General features: G+C 50.4%; 1 protein-coding gene across 2 annotated transcripts; it reads left to right on the top strand.

Annotated features, from left to right (window-relative positions):
- Positions 1 to 11972: 11972 nt before the first annotated feature.
- On the top strand, positions 11973 to 19875 carry KDF1 (keratinocyte differentiation factor 1). 2 transcript variants are annotated; one of them, XM_024766836.1, is made up of 4 exons: positions 11973 to 12012; positions 16981 to 18051; positions 18586 to 18660; positions 19217 to 19834. In XM_024766836.1, exons 2-4 carry the CDS (start codon positions 17013 to 17015, stop codon positions 19297 to 19299), a joined length of 1197 nt encoding a protein of 398 aa, XP_024622604.1. In that variant the 5' UTR covers positions 11973 to 12012; positions 16981 to 17012; the 3' UTR covers positions 19300 to 19834. The 2 variants fall into 2 exon arrangements, with proteins under 2 accessions (XP_024622604.1, XP_024622603.1); XM_024766835.1 differs by having other exon boundaries at positions 11987 to 12073; positions 19217 to 19875.
- The last annotated feature ends 78 nt before the right edge of the window (positions 19876 to 19953 follow it).

Here is a 19953-nt window from a genome sequence, read left to right as displayed (position 1 = left end):
AGACCAGGGTAGGTCCTGGCTGACCACAGGCACAGGTAAATTTGCTCTGAATACTTTAATGACCATCTGGCTCTGGATCAAGTCCCTCCTGCTCACTCACAACGAGGGTCCTGCTCTGCCTGTCTGCCATCCCCAGCACCACAGGGGTGGCTGGTGGCGGTTCTGGGGATCATCCTCCAGGCTCCAGAAGGACCACTGCATTGGCCTCAGCTGCTCAGCTGCAGGATGCTAAGGAACAAGGACTCTGCTAAGGGACAGATTCCCAGACCCAGGGTCCAGGATGATGCAAGGGTATGGCTCTGGGACAGAAAACTGCCCGGAGCTTCTGGGGACCACAGTGGGAGGCTCTTTCTCAACCTCTTAGATAAGGGGTGGGAGTGGCCGTTCAGGCTTCCCGATCCCAGGAAATGGATGGATCTAGGCCCTGGATTCAAGGGGACAAGTGGCATTCAGAAGACTGGACCCCATATTGAATGTCCCTTAGATCACCAAAGATTCCATGTGCCAAGCATGGCTGGCACTGAATGGCACAGTCCCTGACCTGATAGGGTCATGCTGGTCAGGTGACCAGGGAGGCCTGGTGACCAGACTGAAGGACCTTGTTCATGTCTGGTTCTGTAACACCTCTGGGCCTTGGCCCAATCCTACGGGCTGTCATGGGCTGAGAGAGTCCAACAATAATGGAAACTGGATTTCCTACCAGCCAGATGGAATGAGGGCTCTGAGTGGGTTTTTAAAAATAGCCTGTATCTTCCCCCCCTGATTGTGTGCACCCATCTTCATACCCACTACACCTGCTTCAGCCTTTTTTCTCGCTTCTGTCTCTTTCTGACTCTCTCTAGGTGTGTCTCTATCTTCCTTTCCAGGTCTTTCTCTGATTCTGCCTTCCCCTCCCCCCAGCCTCCCTCCCCGGCCCCACCTGCTGCAGAGCACTCTGGCTCCAAGGAAAAGAAGCTTTTGCTGTGAGCGCATCAGATGCCAGGACCTCCCCTCCCCCTACCTCCATCTCCTCCATGTGCCTCCTCCTCCTGTATCTAGGCCTGGGCTCAGCAGCCACTCCCCCTACTGCCACCCCCAGACAAGCTGGGAGGAAGGAACAGCTTGGATGTGGGGCTTGGATGGGGGTCGGCTTGGATGCAGGGCTGCCTTTCCCTTCTGCAGGGAGGCCAGAGCCCAGCTGGCTCGTGAATTATTGAGCTCCTGTGCTAGTGGCTCTACTTGGCGGAGCGCTGGGACCCACAGCACCAGCCTAGAAGAGTGGGACAAACTCAAGGTCATAGAAGAGTGGGACAAACTCAAGGTCATTCAGGTTGAAGCAAGACTCTAAGCTCTCAGCCTCCCCCCTATCCCCTCACTTGAGCCCCCAGGGCTAAACCTGGCAACTCCCCACCTTTCCTCACTTTATAGGGAACCCATCCCAGCCCTAGTCAGTGGTATCCCATGCTCTCCCCTGGCCCAGGCCTCTGACCTCCACACGGTTGCCCTCCATCCTTTGTCCCTCAGACAGAGGGCCCCTGAGGGTGGGACTCCACAGGAGGGGCCTGAGGGCAAGCCTGCTCAGACTGGGGGCTCCAAGTCTGGGTCTACCCATCCCCAGTCTGTGTCACCACCTCCCTTAATGTCTCCTCACAGGGCTCTACCTTACTTAGGGGAGGTGGCACAAAGCCAGGACCCAGAGAGGGGCACTCCACAGCAGCTCCCACGCCAGCCTCTGGGCACATCCCTGCAAGCTCAAGAGAGAATCCTCCCCTTCCCAACCATCCCTATGATTTCACCAAGAATTGGACAGTGTGGAAAGAAGCCCAGGATGTGAGCAGCTGGGTCTCGGTTGAATGACTTACCCGCTCTGAGTTCCAGTTTGCTCATCCATAAAATGGGGAGAATAATATCTGCAGGTGGTCTTCCCAGAGCCTCCTTGTGGGCCTGCTTTCACCTCTCCACTGCCACGGCCCAGGCTGGGGCCCAGGCTGACCTCTATCTACTCCAGCTCCACTGTCTTGTCTATTTATTTTTCTAGTACTCCTCCATCGGGAACCACTCCTGGAATCCCTCCCCTGAGACCCCAAAATGCCCTGGACAACCTTCCACTGCAGCACTAAGCTGCCACCTCTCACACTGTGTTGGCACCTGTGGGTATGATCTGTCTTCCAAGGTCACATGCCAAGTCTTACTCCTCTCTGTGTCTGCAGCAGTCAGACCAGGGCAAGGCGCAGAGTAGGGCCTCAGTGATGCCTGTTGAGTGAGGGAATGGCCTAGAGGCTTTTCAGGTTCTCTACCTTGATTACCATCCCCTCCCCTGCCTCACCATACTTGCCGGGGACTTTGACTGTCCACTGCTGCTGGCTCTCCCAAGCCTACTGTCCTCCTCAGTGGCTCACTTGGGAGATCTGGGGGGCGGGACACTGCACCACCACCCTACCACTTCCGACAAACCCTGTTCTTTCCCCTCTACCCTTGAATTTCACCCATTTCCTTAAACCACAAACCCAGGGGGTTGTGCTAAACTGTTACTTTGGTGGCCTCCAATGAAGCAGGTCTCCATATATCCATGCCCTTGTGTGTCCCCTCCCATGCTGACTCTGGGCTTGGCTATATGACTTGCTTTGGCCAATGGGATGCCAAGAAGCATGAAGTAAGCAAAGAGCCAATAAACACTTGCACAGTGGGGCTTGTCCTCTTGGAAGCCAGGTGCCTCGCTGTGAAGGTCAGCTAGACTTCTTTTTTGTTTGCTTGTTTTTTGAATTTTATGACGAATTTTATTCCAGAGTGGCTCTAGTAGTAAATACCAGAGACATTTATGTAGAGTTTGAATACTGTTTCAGGTAAAGTGAAAATGGATAAAAGCAATATTTCTAGTTAATATGTTTTTAGATAATATGATTTTAAATGTGTGACTTAAAATGTAATAAAATATTAATGAACTTATTTACAAACCAGAAACAGACTCACAGACATAGAAAACAAACCCATGGTTACCAAAGGGGAAAGGAGAGGGGGATAAGTTAGATAAACAACAAGGTCCCACTGTATAGTACAGGGTACTATATTCAATATCTTGTAATAAACTATAATGGAAAAGAAAAAATGTAATAAATATTTAAAATAGGAGTTTTACTATTTTATCTATTTTGAAAGGTTTATGTATTCAGAATCATAGGGGAGTTTTTTTTTTAAGGAGAACCACTTTATTTTGAGTAGTACACAAAACTCCATTTATAATAAACAAACCTTCCATCAATTTCTTCACAGTTAGTCCAAAGAACAAAACCTCTGGCTTAGTTAGAATTTACACTTAACCTTAAATATTCTAAAATCCATCCATGTCAATTTTGGAATTTTAATCTTGCCTGATACTATTAAATAGGACAAACCTTGATCGATGGTCAAATTTCTAATTTTTGCTGTTAAGCCACTTCTCTTGACCTTGCTCTTGATTGTGTAACATTCCAGAATGTTCAATGGATTTGTAATAAACTTCCAAGATGAAGGGGAATTTCTTGTTCATTGTTTGCCTGAAATCTTGGCTTGTGTTCTTCTTCTCAAACAAAAAATATGTTCCAAAAAATGCTCACAGTTCAGCTACTAAAACTCCTTTAAAGATCTTCTTTGCCAGTGGATCCATAGTACGGGCCACCCTGAGGCACGTACTCGTGGAGCTGTGCAGCAGACTTCTGAATGGTAAGAAACCAGGTGACGAGAGGTCCTGAGAGAGGCGATGCCCTCGTGGTAATTGAGCCCCCGCTGCTCCCAGCTGAATGCAGACCCATAAGCAACACCAGGCAAAACCAGCAGAATTAGCCAGCTGACCCCCGCTGAACCACAGAATTTTTAGAAATAATATATCATTTTAAGCCACTAAGTTTTGGGGTGGTTTATTTCTCAGCAATAGATAACTGAACCAAGGGCCATCCTGAGCCCTCTCTGCCAATGTCTGGCACATCCAGTCCTGTGGGATCCACATCCAGAATATATCATGTATCCGACCACTTCTCACCTCATTCCCAGGCACACCCTGGTCCAGGCCACTGTCACTCTCGCCTGGATTATTCCCAAAGCCTCCTCACTGGACTCCCTGCCTCCACTCTTACTCTCTGGCAATCATCATACAGGGACCAGAGTGAAGCTTCTGGGGTATTAGTCAGATCAAGTCACCACCCCCCACTCGAGACCCTCCAGTTACTTCCTATATCACTTAGATTACAAGACAGACTCTTCAGTGGCCTTTGAGCCCTGTGCAGTCCAGTGCCCGCCACGTCTCCACCCCACCACCAGTCACTCTCCCCTTGCTCAATGCGCTCTAGCAATGCTAGCTTCCTTTCTGTTTCTCGAACATGCCAATCTCATCTCCATCTTATGCCATTCGCACCAGCTCTTTACTCTGCCCAGAAGACTCTTCCTCTAGGTCTTTCTGTCTAAGTCTTCCAGTTCTCAGCTTACACATCCGCATCCCAGAAAGGCTACTTATAGAAGAGGGAACTGAGGCTTGGAGAAGTGAGGTCATGTCCCAAGTACCCACAGTTAGGAAGAGTCTGGGCTGAGTTTTCATCCTAGGTCTATGTAAGCCCCCACTCCAGGGTTCTTTCTGCCACATCAGTGGTTTGGGAGGGCTCCCGAGAAAGGGGAGGAGTTGGAGGGGATTCCTTCACTTACTCCTCCCACAAACACTCCCAGCCATAGCCCTTGGACCCTGTCCTGAGCTGGGTGCTGGGAACTCAGAGATGAATCAGACTAGACTTTACTCTCTGGGAGCTCCTGTCTTGGGAGAGGGAAAGCATCAGAGGAGGGCTCAGACAGCCTTCTGCGGTAACTCAGGGAGAGAGCCTTCTAGATGGGGCCTCTCTGGGAAGGCTTAATAGGGGATGTGAGACTGGCTGGGGGCGGGCGGAGAGAGCCAGAAACTGGGGGTGGTGTTCAGTGACCAGAGCTGCCTATTGTTCCCTGTGAGGGACCGGGAGACTCAGCATCGGCTATGTGTGTCCAAGCCGCTGTGTGTGTGTGTGTTGTGTGTGTGTTGTGTTGTGTGTGTATGTGTGTAAGAGAGTGAGGGAGCAGTACTAGGGGTGAGGTAGAGGCTAGGCAAGAGAAGGGCTGAATGAATAGATTTTACTGTTGTGGAAACTAAAGCCCAGAGAGGCTGAGTTGCTGCCCCAGCTCACAAAGCACTAGGCGGTAAAGGCAGGATTTGAACCGAGCCTGTCTTGACACCACCTCCTCCAGGGCCCACTGCTTATTCACTATGTGACCTCAGCTAAAGCCATTCTCTTCAGGAGGCTTATTTCCTCATCAGTAAACTGAAGGAGTTGGATGAAGTTTCTTCCAGCATGAGGACGCTGCAGAAAATACCTCTACTAGAGCTTCGAACCAAATTCAGAACCAAAGAGCAGCCACTGGCTCAACCTGGTACAGGACGGCTTCTTAGCCTGCAGCTCCCTCCAGGCCTAGCAACTGGGTGCCATGCAAATTAAAGCCAGGGAGCCCCAGTAATTCCCCCAGTGTCAGGTGGACCTGGGGTCTCCCTCTCAACAGCCCAACCTAGAGTTCCAAAAGCACTTATAGCCCAGCTCCTCAGAACTCCAGGGCTCCAACTACACCTCTAACCACATTATCAGCCCAGCCCAGAGCCCAGCTTACTTGTCCAACATTCCCCAGCATAACTCCAGGACTCCCCTGGTTCTCTCCAGCCTCCAGGAAAACCATCCTTTAGCCAAAGAAGGAAAGGGGAGAGGCAACTCTGAATGGTCATTGGCCCACTGTTTGACAAATATAGACAGACTGACCAATCAGAAGAGCCAAGACAGCCTCAACTTCCAGGTTCCAATTCTGTTCATCCTCCATCATTCTATTCCCATGGGGTTCCCTTTCAGGTGGTTCCATTCCATTTATGCCATTCAGAATTCCAGGAAATTATATCTGGGAAAGAGAGGTATGGTTAAGTAGAATTAGAGCTGATTACAGAAGGGAATTCTTGAGGGGAGAATTCCCCCATTCTGCTGGGGCCTGGGGCATTCTCCAGAGCCCAGTTTCAGTGGTATCCAGAGGAGCCACTGCAAAGAGCTCAGGCTCTGAACAGAAAGAACTTGGGCTCAGTTCTGGGCTCTGCCCCTTAACTAGTTGTGTGAACTTGGGTAAGAGGCTTAAATCTCTGAACCTCTGTTTTCTTCGCTATAAAATAAGGAGCTGGGATCTATATTCACCGAGTTATTGTGAGGATTAAATGGGAATAATATACCTGACACATAGTAGATGATTATGGTCAGTCATAGTAATGTGTTCTCCTGCTTATTCTGGCCTCTGAGAGTCCTGGCCCCAGAATAGCTGGGGAGGCAGAGGGGGGCAGGAAGAAGGGGTTAAAATAAAATAGCTGTCATTTAATTACCATGTGCTGGCCTCTGTAGTAATCACCACATGAAACTATTACTACTTTAACATTGTGGACAAGGCGTCTGAGGCACAGAGAAGTTCAGTAACGTGGTCAAAGTCACACAGCTAGCACGTGGCAGAATTGGGACATAAATTCAGGCTCCCTGGCTCCAGAGTTCAAACTCTGAACCACCGTTCTGGCCTACCTCACATGAATCCCATTTTAGGATGAGAAACGCTGAGGTTCAAAGAGATAAGTTCACACTGCTGCTGAACAGGGGTATATCTAGGACTCCAAGTTAGATCCTGTGACTCTGAAGTTCTGGTAATTTCTGCCGTTGAGTGCTGCCCCCTAGTGCCCCTTATGGGAGAAGCACACCAGAGGCACAGAGCACATACCCACAGATCCACACTCCACTGCCCACACTCCCCTGACCCACTGCTTCTCCTTACACCCAAAGCTGCAGGTCTTATAGCTTCTGAGTATCACTGTGAATGTCATCCATATATACAATCATGATATTTCTTGGCCATCTCACAAATCCTTAAATTCAACAGGTCTAACTCCATGTTTATACTTTTATACCCCAAACCTGCCCTCCCCAGTCATCTCCATCCATCCACTAGCACAAGCCAGAACCCCAGACATCCTTGACACCTCCCTCTCCCCCTCATTCTTTCACCAGTCCAGGAGCCTGAATGGTGGCCAAGGAAGGAGACCAGAAAAGTAAACATCGATCAGAACAGAGCAACAGCAGTGGAAGCAGAGGATCAGGACAATGGCCCCCAATTGTGGCCAAGAGGGAAAACTGAACTCAGGTGGTTAGAAAGGCAGGACTTTCTGCTTAGAAAGAAGCCCAAACACAGCTTTAAGGGCCAGGAGGAGGACACAGTGTTTCTTACTGGGAGCCAGAAGGACTGGGTTCCCACCCAGCTCCACTACTAACTCACAGTATGGCCTTGGGACCTTGATGTGCCTCAGTTTCCCCATCTGTAAAATGAATATGACCATGGCTACCTCTAGGGCTTGATCCTTTGTTGTAAGGTTCAAATTTAAAGGTGTTTGCTTTGTAAACTGTAAAGAGAAGTGCACAGGAGAGGAGGACTATTATCTGGAAACTTCACTCCAATAGACTTTTCTCCTTTGTTATGCTAAATGCTGGACCCATAAGGTACCTTGTTTTGTTTTCAAAGAATGTCATCAGTTTGGGGGCTTTTTTTTTTTGGCCAAGCCAGGATTTTAGTTCCCCGACCAGGGATTGAACCCAGGCCCTCAGCAGTGAAAACACCAAGTCCTAACCAGTGGACCTCCAGGGAATTCCGTTGGGGGCTTTTTTTTTTTTTTAATCTTCTCTTTTCTTTTTTTTCAATTGATTTATTTTTGGCTGCATTGGGTCTTCGCTGCTGCGCGCGGGCTTCAGTAGCTGTGGCACGCGGGCTCAGTAGTCGTGGCTCGCAGGCTCTAGAGCACAGGCTCAGTAGTTGTGGCACATGGGCTAAGTTGTTCCACGGCATGTGGGAATCTTCCCGGACCAGGGCTCAAACCTGTGTGCCCTGCAGTGGCAGGCAGATTCTTAACCACTGCGCCACCAGGGAAGCCCATTGGGGTTTCTTTTGTTTTTTTTTTTTGCGGTACACGGGCCTCTCACTGTTGTGGTCTCTCCCATTGCGGAGCACAGGCTCCGGACGCGCAGGCTCAGCGGCCATGGCTCAGGGGCCCAGCCGCTCCGCGGTATGTGGGATTATATATATATATACAGAAAAATTCCCATTTTGCCCATTTTCAAGTTACAATTCAGTGGCATTAATTACCTTCACACTGTTGTGCAACCATCACCATTTTCTATTTCCAAAATTTTTCATCATCCCAAACAGGAACTCTGTACCCATTAAGCAATAACTCCCAATTCCTCCCTCCCTCCAGCGCCTGGAAACCTCTAATCCCTGTCTCTATGAATTTGTTTATTCTGAATATTTAATATAAGTGGAATCACAGTATTTGTCCTTCTGTGTCTGGCTTATTTTACTTAGCATGATGTCTTCAAGGTTCATCTATGGTGTAGCATGTATCAGAACTTCATTCGTTTCACGGCTAAATAATACTCCATTGTGCGTATATACTATATTTTGTTTATCCACTCATCTGTTGACAGACACTTGAGTTTTCCACCGTTTGGCTATGGTGAATAGTGCTGCAATGAACACTGGCATATAAGTACCTGTTTGAGTCCCTGTTTTCAGTTCTTTTGGGTATATACCTACACTGTCATCAGTTTTGTTTTTTGTTTTTTTTTTTATAAATTTATTTATTTATTTATGTCTGCATCGGGTCTTCGTTACTGCACGCAGGCTTTTCTCTAGTTGGGGCAAGCGGGGGCTACTCTTCGTTGTGGTGCGCGGGCTTCTCATTGCGGTGGCTTCTCTTGTTGCGGAGCACGGACTCTAGGCACACAGACTTCAGTAGTTGTGGCTCGTGGGCTCTAAGCGCAGGCTCAGTAGTTGTGGCGCATGGGCTTAGTTGCTCCATGGTATGTGGGATCTTCCCGGACCAGGGCTCTAACCCGTGTCCCCTGCATTGGCAGGTGGATTCTTAACCGCTGCGCCACAAGGGAAGTCCCTGTCATCAGTTTTTGACAGAGTTTTTCAGTATACACTGTGGCAGGGGTATGGGCCCTTGGGAACAAGGCCCAGTGTATTTGAGTGTGGGAGGGAGAAGGGCAGATGAGGAGAGAGGTTTCAGTGTGGCTATGATTAAAATACCAGCTAACTTGTGCCTTTTGCAAAGTACTCCACAAAACACTCTGGAGGAGGAACTACTATCATCTCCATTTTACAGATGAGGAGAAGGGAAGTGGCTTCTCCAGGGCCCCACAGCTGGTGAGAGGCAGGGGCTCCAGAGAAAGGTTCCCTCACACATCAGCAAGTGCAGGCAGAGGTTCAGAGATCATATTTCCCTTCCTTCCCCTTTTTTCTTTTTTTTCCTTTCTAGACAAAGAAAGTAGTTCTGAGCTGCTTCAGTCATCATGTTCCTACTTATTAATTTACAGCATTTTAGGTACTACAGAATCAGAATTTTGTAATGTACTTTTACTAAACATGGTCTGGAAAAAGCAAAACTATGAAGACAGAAGAAAGATCAGTGGTTGCCAAGGGCTGAGATAGTGGGGAGGAACTGACTGCAGAAGGGTTTAGGGAAATTCGCGGGGGGGGATGAAATTGATTTATATTTTGATTTGTGGTGGTGGTTATGCAACTGTATGTATTTTTCAAAACTCACAGAACCGTACCCTAAAAAAGGTAAGTTTTACTGTATGTAAATTATACTTTAATCTTTAAAAAAAATAATGAATAAATGAATGGGGGAAAACTAAATAAGATTCCAGATGCTTGGATTTTTGCTACCTTGAAAACCTGGCAAGTAACCGTGCCCTTAATTATTTAGTTACAGCATAAGTTGCTATTTTTTTCACGCATTCATTCATTCATGATAAAATGAAAGTCCTTGAATCCAACACAAGAATCAGAACATCACGAAAACTTAAATCTGCTTATGGTTCCCCACCATTCCTGACCCCTCTACTACCCCACCCCCCAGGCAATCACTATTCTGAATTCTGTGTTCCTCATTCTCTTGCCTTTTTTTTTTGTTTTTTTTTCACACATAAATTACGTTTAACCTTCTGAATTTGCCCTCTCCCCCTGTTTTTAGGTCAAGACAAGTCAAAAACAGCAACTTCATATGGTTCAACCCAATATTATGCCTAAATATAGTACTTCTAGTTGTATTTGAACTTTATGAAAAGGATACCATTCCACATGCACTCTTCTGGGACTTGCATTTTTTTCACTCGGTATTATGTCACCGTGATCCAGCCATAGTGCTATTTTCACTCATTTTCTACTGCTATGTAATTATTCCACATTTCTTTACCTCCTGTCAACGGCATTTGGATGTTTTCAGTTGGGGCTACTGTGAACAATGTCTCTACTACCATTCTGGTACATGTCTCTTGGCATATGCGTGAAACTCTTGTGTCTGTAACACAGGAATGCATTTACTGGGTCTTAGGGCACACAGATGTTCAATTGTACACTATGTGACTCACTTTCTGAGCTCCAGATGAAGGTACAACAGCCACTTGCCCCAGGTGAGAATGTGAACAAGATCGGTGGGAAGGACTGCCAAGGAGGGTCTCTGGTGGAAATTGAGCATCTACTCTGTGCACATGGCAGGGCACCTGTGGAATGAGACAATGGTGTCCTGAGAGGTGAGATAGGGAAGGAAACCCCCCAGTTGCCACGGGAATTAGCTTCCAAGGAGTGTCCCACCCTGGCTGGGCAAGGAGAGGACTAGGCAACTCAAACAGGGCAAAGATACTGTCCTAATTGGCAGTATCTCCATCTAGGCTTAGGAGGTTGTGTATCTTTGGTACACCTGGAGGGAAAAGGGCTAGGCAGTACTGAATTCCTCCCACTTACCAATCCTTACCCCAGTGATCTCTTCCTGTATCCTTTAACTCATTTTGCAACCATTATCTTTTTTAATTCACCCAGTTGGAGAGAGGTACTATTATCTCCACAGATGAGACTTAGAGAAGGAAGTGTCTTGCCCAAAGTCACACCATTTGGGCCAACTGCCTGAGCAAATAATTTCCCCGTCCTAAGTCTCAGTTTCCTCACCTGTAAAATGGGAATGATAACACCTGAGGTGTTATCCTCAGGTGTAAGGACTAAATAATACTATGCAAGTAAGGGGGTTAGCATGGATCGTGAAGATGTTCCCTAAAAGTCACTTGTTTATTGGTGCTATTGTTGTTATTAAGTTGGTATTAAGGGAAGCAGGAACCCAGAATAATCCAACCCCTGACTCTTGCCACCCAATGATGTTGCCTCTTGCAGAGACCCCATGGGATGCGGTGATCAGGGCCCATTGTGGCCAACTCTGCTGATCTGGGATGTTTCAGGACTGCACAGCCCAGTCTCCTCCTCCACCCGCCCCAGAGCAGAGGCCTCTGTCTTCCTCTGCAGACTTCCTGGAAAAAAGAAGGTGAAGTGATCAGAGCAGAGGAACCAGTCCCCCAGTTCTGCCTCAGGACAAACGGAGAAATCAGGTCCCAATGATTCAATCAGTAGAGAATATCTGCTGAGCGCCTAGGATGTGTCAGGTCCTGCTCTGGGCACCCGGGGCATTTGGGAACAAGAGCATACGCTAGTCAGAGGCTAAAGGAGGAGACGGAAGACAAGAAAACAGTGTGCTGAGTATTATGATAAAGAGTACAGAGAAAACCAGACAGGCGTAGGGGTCAGGGAAGGAGTTTCAGGAGACATGCCCTTTGAGCTTAGCCTTTAAGGCCCGACAAGTCCTCCGCAGCAGCTCAGGGATTGCTGGGCCCATCTGTCCATTTAACAGAAAAGCAAACTGAGCCCCGGCGTCTGTCCACCGTGCCCGCCACACCTCATTTACCCGGACTAGGCCGAGCGCTGCTCTCGCAGTCCGCGGACCGAGGGCCAGAGGCCGGCTGCAGTGCCCGCCCAGCTCCCAGGGCGGGGCCTCGGCCCAGGTGCGCGGCGGAGGCGCTTCGCGGAGGCAGGAAGTGTGTCCCCAGCGGCGACCCGTGCAGCGCTCCCGCGAGACGCTCACCTGCGCCCCAGGTGAGCGGCGAGGGGGGCGGGGGGAGGGGCCGAGCTGGAGGCGGCTCACCTGGCGGGACAGGTAAGCCCCGCGCGGGCCCGAGGGGGCGCGAACCAAGGCGGCACCAGTGTGGAGAGACCCCCGAGGCTACGCCCGAGCGTGCGAGGGTCCCGGGGCCGGTTCCATCGGTGCCACCCTCCCACTTCCGGGGTGCGCGGGCCGGGCCGGGCCAGGGAGCGGCCTGAGCGGGCCCCTGGGCTGGGCGGGCAAACTGGGGTGAGGGGGCCGTGTTCGCCCTTAGGGCTGCGCTGGCTTGGGGTGGGAGCCGTGCTTGCCGGGGAGGCGGGGGCGGGAGAGGAGTGGGGGCCGTGCACACCCTGAGGAACAGTGTCGAGAGGCTGGGTCCGCCCGCGGGAAGAGGGCCCCTGCATCTGGAGAAGCTGGTGCTTGCCCCGAGGGCATTGCTGCTGTAGGGGCTATGCTAGTCCGAGCGGCAGTGCCTGGGTCTGCTTCTCCCTTGCCCCCGGGACAAGGTGCCCGCGGATGCGGGAGTCCCGGGCTGAGCTTTTGGGGCAGGAGATCAAGGGTGCACGGATGCCAGGCACGAGAGCCGACGGCTGTTTCGTGAGCAGGGCTGGGGTGCCCCTCTCGGCCGGGTGTGCAAGACTCGAGTGGGTGGGACACAGGCTGGTGCGACCGGTCCTGACCTGAGCACCTTCGGAAGAAGGGGATGGGACGGGGACAGACCTCGGAGTGTGTGTGTTCTCAGGGACTAAGGGGGAGTGGGAGAGCATCAATTAGAAGTTTGGGGAGGGTGTGCCTGGGGCCTGGGAGCTTCTGACCCTGAGGAGGATCCCTGCAGTGCCTTGGGGCACCCAGTGACCCAGCCCCTCCCAGATGCCAGGCACAGCTCTAAGGCCCCTGAGCAGTAAGATCTCATTTAAACCTCAAGGTGGCCCCTGAAGATTCTCCTCACTCCCCTTGTTAAAGACAAGAAAACTGAGGCCAGGAGTCTTACCCCAGGCCACAACAGGAGCCCCTGCTAAACCAAGAGACTGGTGTTCCTAGGATTTTGGAGGTGGGGGCAGCAGCAGTGAGGGGGAGATATAGCCAGGACAAAATGGGTTGAGATTGACTTTAGGAGGGTTTAGGGCCTAGAAAGGAGGGGAAAACTGAAGTCAAGCACTGTCCTTACCCCAGGTCTTCTCCCCCTTTCCTCCATCCCACCCCGCCCCACCCCCTCCTCGAGATGTGTGGCACAGAGCAAAGTACAGGGGCTCCGGAGTCTGGCGGACCACAGTACAAATCCAGCTCCATTCCTTTCCAGCTAGGTGTCTCTGGGCAAGTCACTTCACCTCTCTGAGCTTCAGATTCCTGACCTGTAAAGTGGAGATATAATACTCACCGAGCAATTGTGAGTGTTAAATAAAGCAAAAGTCCTCTTGGGCTGGAGCCTATTTCTGGCCCATTTGCTGCTGCTTCCTCAGCATTCAGTACAGTGCTGAGCACGTGGTAGGTGCTCAGAAAATATTTGTTGGATGAATTTAATGAATGGTAGCGACTGCTAAAGCCTTGGAGGTAGAGGAGGAGACAGTAACCAAGACCACGAACAATAACCTCTTGCTGTTCTTACAAACCCCAGGTACCCCAGAGCTCAGTGTGCTTCAAACAGTGTAGATGTGCCCACCCTCCTGATCCAAGGGCTGAGCCTGGAAGACTCAGGGCTCTCCCTATGCAGGCCCTCCTTGGGCACAGGCTCACCCATGGAGCTGGCAGCTGACCACCTTGCCCCCTTCCTCCCAAACAATAGATGGGATGGGGTAGTGGATAAGAGTCTGGGCCAGGCCACTTGCATTCAAACAGCTGTGTGGCTTTGGACAACTTAGTTAAGCTCTCTGTGCCTCTATAACAACAACGACAATAATACCTACAAATAGGGTTGTGAGAATTAATTAGTTGAATACATTTAAAGCACTGAGAATAATGTAAGCTTTCAATAATTAACTCTTTCACTAGAAGGCAAACTCCTGAGGTTAGGGAATTTTGTCTGTTTTACCACTTTATCCACAGAATTTAGAAGTGTCTGGCATACAGCAGGCTCTCAGTAAATATTCGTTAAATGAGTGAATGAATAAATCCATACCCACCCCAACATTGCTCAAACCCAGGCAAAGGTTTTTAACCGCTTGCTTCTCTGGATTGTGAGGGACTTCCAAGTCACCTATTACAATTTCAGTTTGCACACCTTTGGAGGGGGACTTCACCTTACTCTCGCCAGACTGCTGCTCCCCCCACTCTGGTCAGCCTAGAGCCTAAGTCCTTTCTCTTTCTACCTAATGGTCCTGGTTCTACCCAGAGGTCACACAGAATGTATCAGTCTCCTGAAGTACTTACTGTACCAACCCTGTTCCAGACACTGATGCAGAAAGGAATCAGATACAGTCCCTGCCCCTCGGGGTCATATAGGCTTATCTTCAAACAATTGGTTCAAAGCCAACTCAGCTGACCAAGAGCCCAGCAGAATGCTGTGGGGAGAGGGGCTCCCATCTGACTTGAGGTTCTGGAGTGTCCTTGGAGAAGGACCAAGCGGGGCTGGGGGAATGGGTTGAAGAGTTGCAGGAATAGTTAAAGAATTCCTGTATCCTCCTCATCTGCATTCACCATGGCTAACATTCCCTCCTTTTCTCTGTCTACACACATATACCTTCTGTTTTGGGGGGAACCCTTTGAGGTTGGGTTGCAGGCATCATGCTTCTTTACCCCTAAATGCTTCAGTGTATGTTGCCTAAGAATAAGAACATTGTCTTATTTAACATTGAATTTAACATTGGAAATTTAACATTGACGTAATACTATTAAATAATATACAGTCTATTTTTAAATTTTACCGATTATCCAATTTCTCCTTGTGATCCAGGATTCAATTCAGGATCACACAGTCCATTTAGAGTCGTGTCCCTTAACCTGGGCTTGTCTGATGTTTCTTCATGATTACATTCAGGTTATACATTTTTGGCAGGACTACTCCATAAGCGATGCTGTGTCCATTTTAGTGCATAGTATCAGGAGACACATCATGTCAGTTTGTCCCATTATTAATAATGTTAACTTTGATCATTTGATAAGTAGTGTCTGCCAAGTTTCTCCAGATTTGTGTTTTGTTGTCGTTGTTGTTGTTTTAAATTGTTCCTGGCTGCCATAAGTAGAAGGGAATAGAGGTGGCCAGAATGGGGGCCTTGACAGTATGTGGGTGAGAGATGGTGGTGGGCCAGTTTAGGGAGGTAGCATTGATTTGCCCAAAGCACATTGCCTATTAGAGCCAGAACTGGGACTAGGATACAGATATCCTGATGCCCGGTCCCAGGTTCCTTTCACGTCACCAGCTCTAGGACACTAGTGCCATTAAATCAGGGATAAATAAAAAGTTAAGAGATTAATGTCTCAGAAAATCCAGGCTAAGGATAGTGACTCCCCAGCACACCCCTACATGTGATCAAGGACCCTCCCAAGTACATCACTATGTAATGTTCCCGCAGGCAGAGTTGTTTATTCCCATGATGCCCCATATATCCTAAACGTTCCAGCTCATGAGCTTTTAAGCATCTGTTTTCCCTACAAAACCATGTGTGAATCACAGGAACAGCGCCTATAGTCCATTCATTTTTGGTTCTTCTGTACCTAACACAGGGCCAGGTTCAGTGAAATCTTAGCTCTGAGATTGCTAGCAACCAAGTCAAAAAGGGAAAGAAGATGTATTTTGAGGCTTGGCTTTCTCGTCTAGTCAAAGGAAGCAAAACAGTGCTTGATGTTAAATGTTGATAGGAGAGCAAATCTGAGCCATACTGAAACATTGACCGGGGACCTGTTGATTCCCGTGTCTGATTTGAAAGAGGAGGGGAAGAGAGGGACGGTGGTAATGATCAGGTTCTGTAGCAAGTCAATGGAAAGGCATTTGTTGAGCAGCCTCAGAGGCTCTGTGCTGCTGGGCTTACCAACAGTGGGAAGAAACTCAGGGAGACCATTGCCCAGAAAGTGAGATCCCAGGAGCTTTTTCTTTTTATGTGGTAAAACATGCATAAAATTTACCATTTTAATTTTTTTAAGTAATTTTAACGTTATGGTTAGTCCTGTGACGTTAAACACATTCACACTGTTGTATAACCATCACCACCATCCATCTCTAGAACTTTTTCATCTTCCCAAACTGAAACTCTACCCGTTATATACTAACTTTCCATTCTCGCCCATCTCCAGCAACTACCATTCTACTTTCTGTCTCTGTGAATTTGACTGTTCTAGATATTTCATATAAGTGGGACCATACAATATTTGTCCTTTTGTGTCAGGCTTATTTCATGTAGCGTAACGTCTCAAGGCTTATCAATGTTACAGCGTGTATCAGAATTTCATTCCTTTTTAGGGCTGAATAATATTCCCTTGTGTGTATAGACCACATTTTGTTTATTCATTCATCCATCAATGAACATTTGGGTTGTTTCCATCTCTGCCTATTGTGAATAATGCTGCTGTGAACCTTGGGGTACCAATATCTGTTTGAGTGCCTGTTTTCAATCATTTTGAGTATATACATAGAAGTGATATTGTTGGATCAGATGGTAATTTTATGTTTAACTTTTCAAGGAAACTCCACACTGTTTTCCACAGCAGCCATACCACTCTATATTCCCACCAGCAATGCACAAGGGTTCCAACTTCTCCATATCTTTTCCAATGCCTGTCATTTCTGTTTTTAATAGTAACCATCCCAACGGGTGTGAAGTCCTAGGAGATTCTGATACATAGTTAGACCACAGAGAGAGCTTCCTCTCTGGGGAGCAAGGGGATACTAGACAGGGTTCGTGAGTACACTTGGGCCCATCCACATCCCAGAGCTCTCAGAAACCAGAAGTCTGAAGCTCCTCAGGTCATAGCGCAGGAGCTCGCTGCTGACCTCTGATCCTGACTCCTTCCCGGCCTCTCCCCCACAGGTGCCTGGCTACGGCAAACCATGCGGTGAGCCATGCCCCGCCCTGGACACCCCCGCCCATCATCTGGGCCCCCACGCTTGGGACCCTGGGAGCGGCCAACGGAGCTATGCCTGGAGACATATGACGAGCCATCCTGGGCCCCACCGAGCCGCCGCACCCGGAGGCCAGACCCCAAGGACCCCGGCCACCATGGACCCGAGAGCCTTACCTTCATCTCTGGCTCTGCTGAGCAGGCTGCTGAGGCCCCAGCCTGCTGCCTGCTCTGGCGACCCTGGGTGTGGGACTGGTGCCGGGCTGCCTTCTGCTTCCGCCGCTGCCGGGATTGCCTCCAGCGCTGTGGAGCCTGTGTGCGGGGCTGCAGCCCCTGCTTGCCCGCTGGGGACTCCCCTGAAGGGGCTGCTGAAGCCAACTGGGTCAAGGAGCACAACGGAGTGCCCCCCAGCCCTGACCGTGCCCCTCCCAGCCGGCGGGATGGCCATCGGCTCAAGTCGGCCATGGGTAGCAGCTTCAGCTACCCTGACGTCAAGCTCAAAGGCATTCCTGTGTATCCCTACCGCAGCACCACCTCCCCAGCCCTGGACGCGGACTCCTGCTGCAAGGAGCCACTGGCCGACCCCCCACCCACGCGGCACAGCCTGCCCAGCACCCTTGCCAGCAGTCCCCGAGGCTCGGAGGAGTACTACTCCTTCCACGAGTCGGACCTGGACCTGCCCGAGATAGGCAGTGGCTCCATGTCCAGCCGAGAGATCGATGTGCTCATCTTCAAGAAGCTGACAGAGCTGTTCAGTGTACACCAGATCGACGAGCTGGCCAAGTGCACCTCAGACACTGTGTTCCTGGAGAAGACCAGTAAGATATCGGACCTTATCAGCAGCATCACCCAGGACTACCACCTGGATGAGCAGGACGCTGAGGGCCGCCTGGTACGCGGCATCATTCGCATCAGTACCCGAAAGAGCCGTGCCCGCCCGCAGACCACAGAGGGGCGCTCGGCCAGGGTGGCTGCCTCCGCTGCCCCTGCCCCTGACAGTGGCCATGAGACCATGGTGGGCTCAGGGCTCAGCCAGGATGGTAGGTGGGGCCCCACAGGGCTGAGGGGCAGAGTAGAGGAGGCTCTGGACAGGGAGGGTTGCACTGGGGTCTTTGGCCACTGTGGGTCCCCCCTCAGCCGGTCCCAGCTCTTCCTCCTCCTTTTTCTCCACTCTTCTACATCCCCTAACAGGTTCTTTGTCCCCTGCTGCCACCTGCCAGAGTGGCTTTCAGGCCCAACCAGCTAGCCTAGTTAACAGGACCCAGGAACCCATGCGAATTTGGACCTCTGGCCTGGCCTGGCCTAACCAAAACCCCTATCTACCCACTCATCCCTGCACAGACAGACCAACAGACACACACACACACACACACACACACACACACACACACACACACTCACACACACTCTCTCTCTCTCTCTCTCTCTCTCTCTCTCCCTCTCTCTCCTCTCTCTCTCTCTCTCTCTCTCTCTCTCTCTCTCTGGCCCCTCTCTCAATGGGCTGGGGGCAGAAGTGGGGAATAGGGTTGAAAGGATGTGATGATGACCACTGCCCCTTCATGTTCCCTCCCTAGAACTCACAGTGCAGATCTCCCAGGAGACGACCGCAGATGCCATCGCCAGGAAGCTGAGGCCTTATGGAGCCCCAGGTTTGGTCCTGACATGAAAGTGTGGAGAGGAGAGGGGACTGCCCTAGCAGCCCCCTACCTGTCCCTCTCCCAGCTTCCTCCTGGGGTGGGTGAGGATGGGATCAGAAAGGGACGAGAAGCCTGAGCAGCCTTATACCCCATCCCAGTCCTGCAAACTGGCTTAAAGGTTCAGCTGGGAGAGATTCAGGGGGATGCCCCTGAACCAGAGGGGAGGGGGGCAGGTGCCCAGAACCTGCATCTAAACCCAGGTCACTGGAGAGGAAAGTGGAGGGCGGGTGAGGGGGGCCATCCATTGGTGCTGAGAAGGCACCATGTGTGGTTTCTACTGCTATCCTCTTGGCTTTTACAAGCCCTGGGAGCAGGGTCATTACCCTTTAGAGAGCGAGACTGGGGTTCAGAGGGGTCAAGAAACTGAGTGGATCACCCAGCCAGGATCAGACTGACCCAGGCTCGAGTCCCCCTCTGCTCCTTCTCAACAGGTTTCTCCCTGCCTGAGGGACTTGCATGAGCCCCTCCCCACCTCTGAGCCTCTGTTTCCTGCTCCCTTTCCCCTCAGGATACCAAGCCAGCCACGACTCATCCTTCCAGGGCACCGACACAGACTCTTCAGGGGCACCCCTGCTCCAGGTCTACTGCTAACCCGCACTGGGCCCAGGGGCCGCAACCCCTTCTGAGAGAAGCACATCTACTGCATGAAGAGAGGGACCAGAACCCTCTTTGTGGGAGGGAGGCCATGAGCCCAGAAGCAGTGCCCACTCTGGCTCCTCCTGCCTTGGCTGACTGGTTCCTGGACCACATGCATTTCACTGGGCCACGGTGCCCACATCCCCCGGGTCCTCCGCTGGCCTGACCCCTGCCTGGGTCTGTTCCTTCCTGCCCACAGTCTTCAGGAAGCCTAGGTCATGGAAAGCGAAGACTGAGGGGTTAATTTCTGGAACTGGATCCTGATTCTGCCCCCATAACATGCTCCCCCTGTAACATATACCCCATAACCAATCATGCAAACCTCCCCCTCCCCAGGACAGCTGGGAGGGAAGGTAACAGGTAAAAGAAGCTTGTCTTAAATGGATTGGGTTTGGGGGCAGGCAGGGCCTCGGGAATTCTGTGGGCAGTGCCCAATCCATGTTACGTTCTGTTGAGCAGTTAGGTTCTCGGCTGATGTTCTACATGCTAACATGACTATAGTACAAAACTTAATAGACATCTGTCTGCTCATCTTGACTGTGATACTGTCCTTTCCGTCCCATTTGCTTGACTGCTGCCCGGAGCAGGAGACAGCATAGAGTATCCAGC

Source organism: Neophocaena asiaeorientalis, unplaced genomic scaffold (assembly GCF_003031525.2).
Source record: "Neophocaena asiaeorientalis asiaeorientalis breed wild unplaced genomic scaffold, Neophocaena_asiaeorientalis_V1.1 scaffold79, whole genome shotgun sequence".
Classification (NCBI taxonomy): domain Eukaryota; kingdom Metazoa; phylum Chordata; class Mammalia; order Artiodactyla; family Phocoenidae; genus Neophocaena; species Neophocaena asiaeorientalis.
Note: the sequence above shows the minus strand (reverse complement) of the source record. Positions and strands in the feature narration are given on the sequence as shown.

What these genes read in the sequence shown, in the direction of transcription:
- KDF1 (XM_024766835.1), top strand. Translation starts at nt 17,013, where the DNA reads ATGCCCCGCCCTGGACACCCCCGCCCATCATCTGGGCCCCCACGCTTG. An exon ending in CTCAGGGCTCAGCCAGGATG is followed by an intron (nt 18,052 to 18,585) that starts GTAGGTGGGGCC and finishes TTCCCTCCCTAG; the next exon opens with AACTCACAGTGCAGATCTCC. An exon ending in GAGGCCTTATGGAGCCCCAG is followed by an intron (nt 18,661 to 19,216) that starts GTTTGGTCCTGA and finishes CTTTCCCCTCAG; the next exon opens with GATACCAAGCCAGCCACGAC.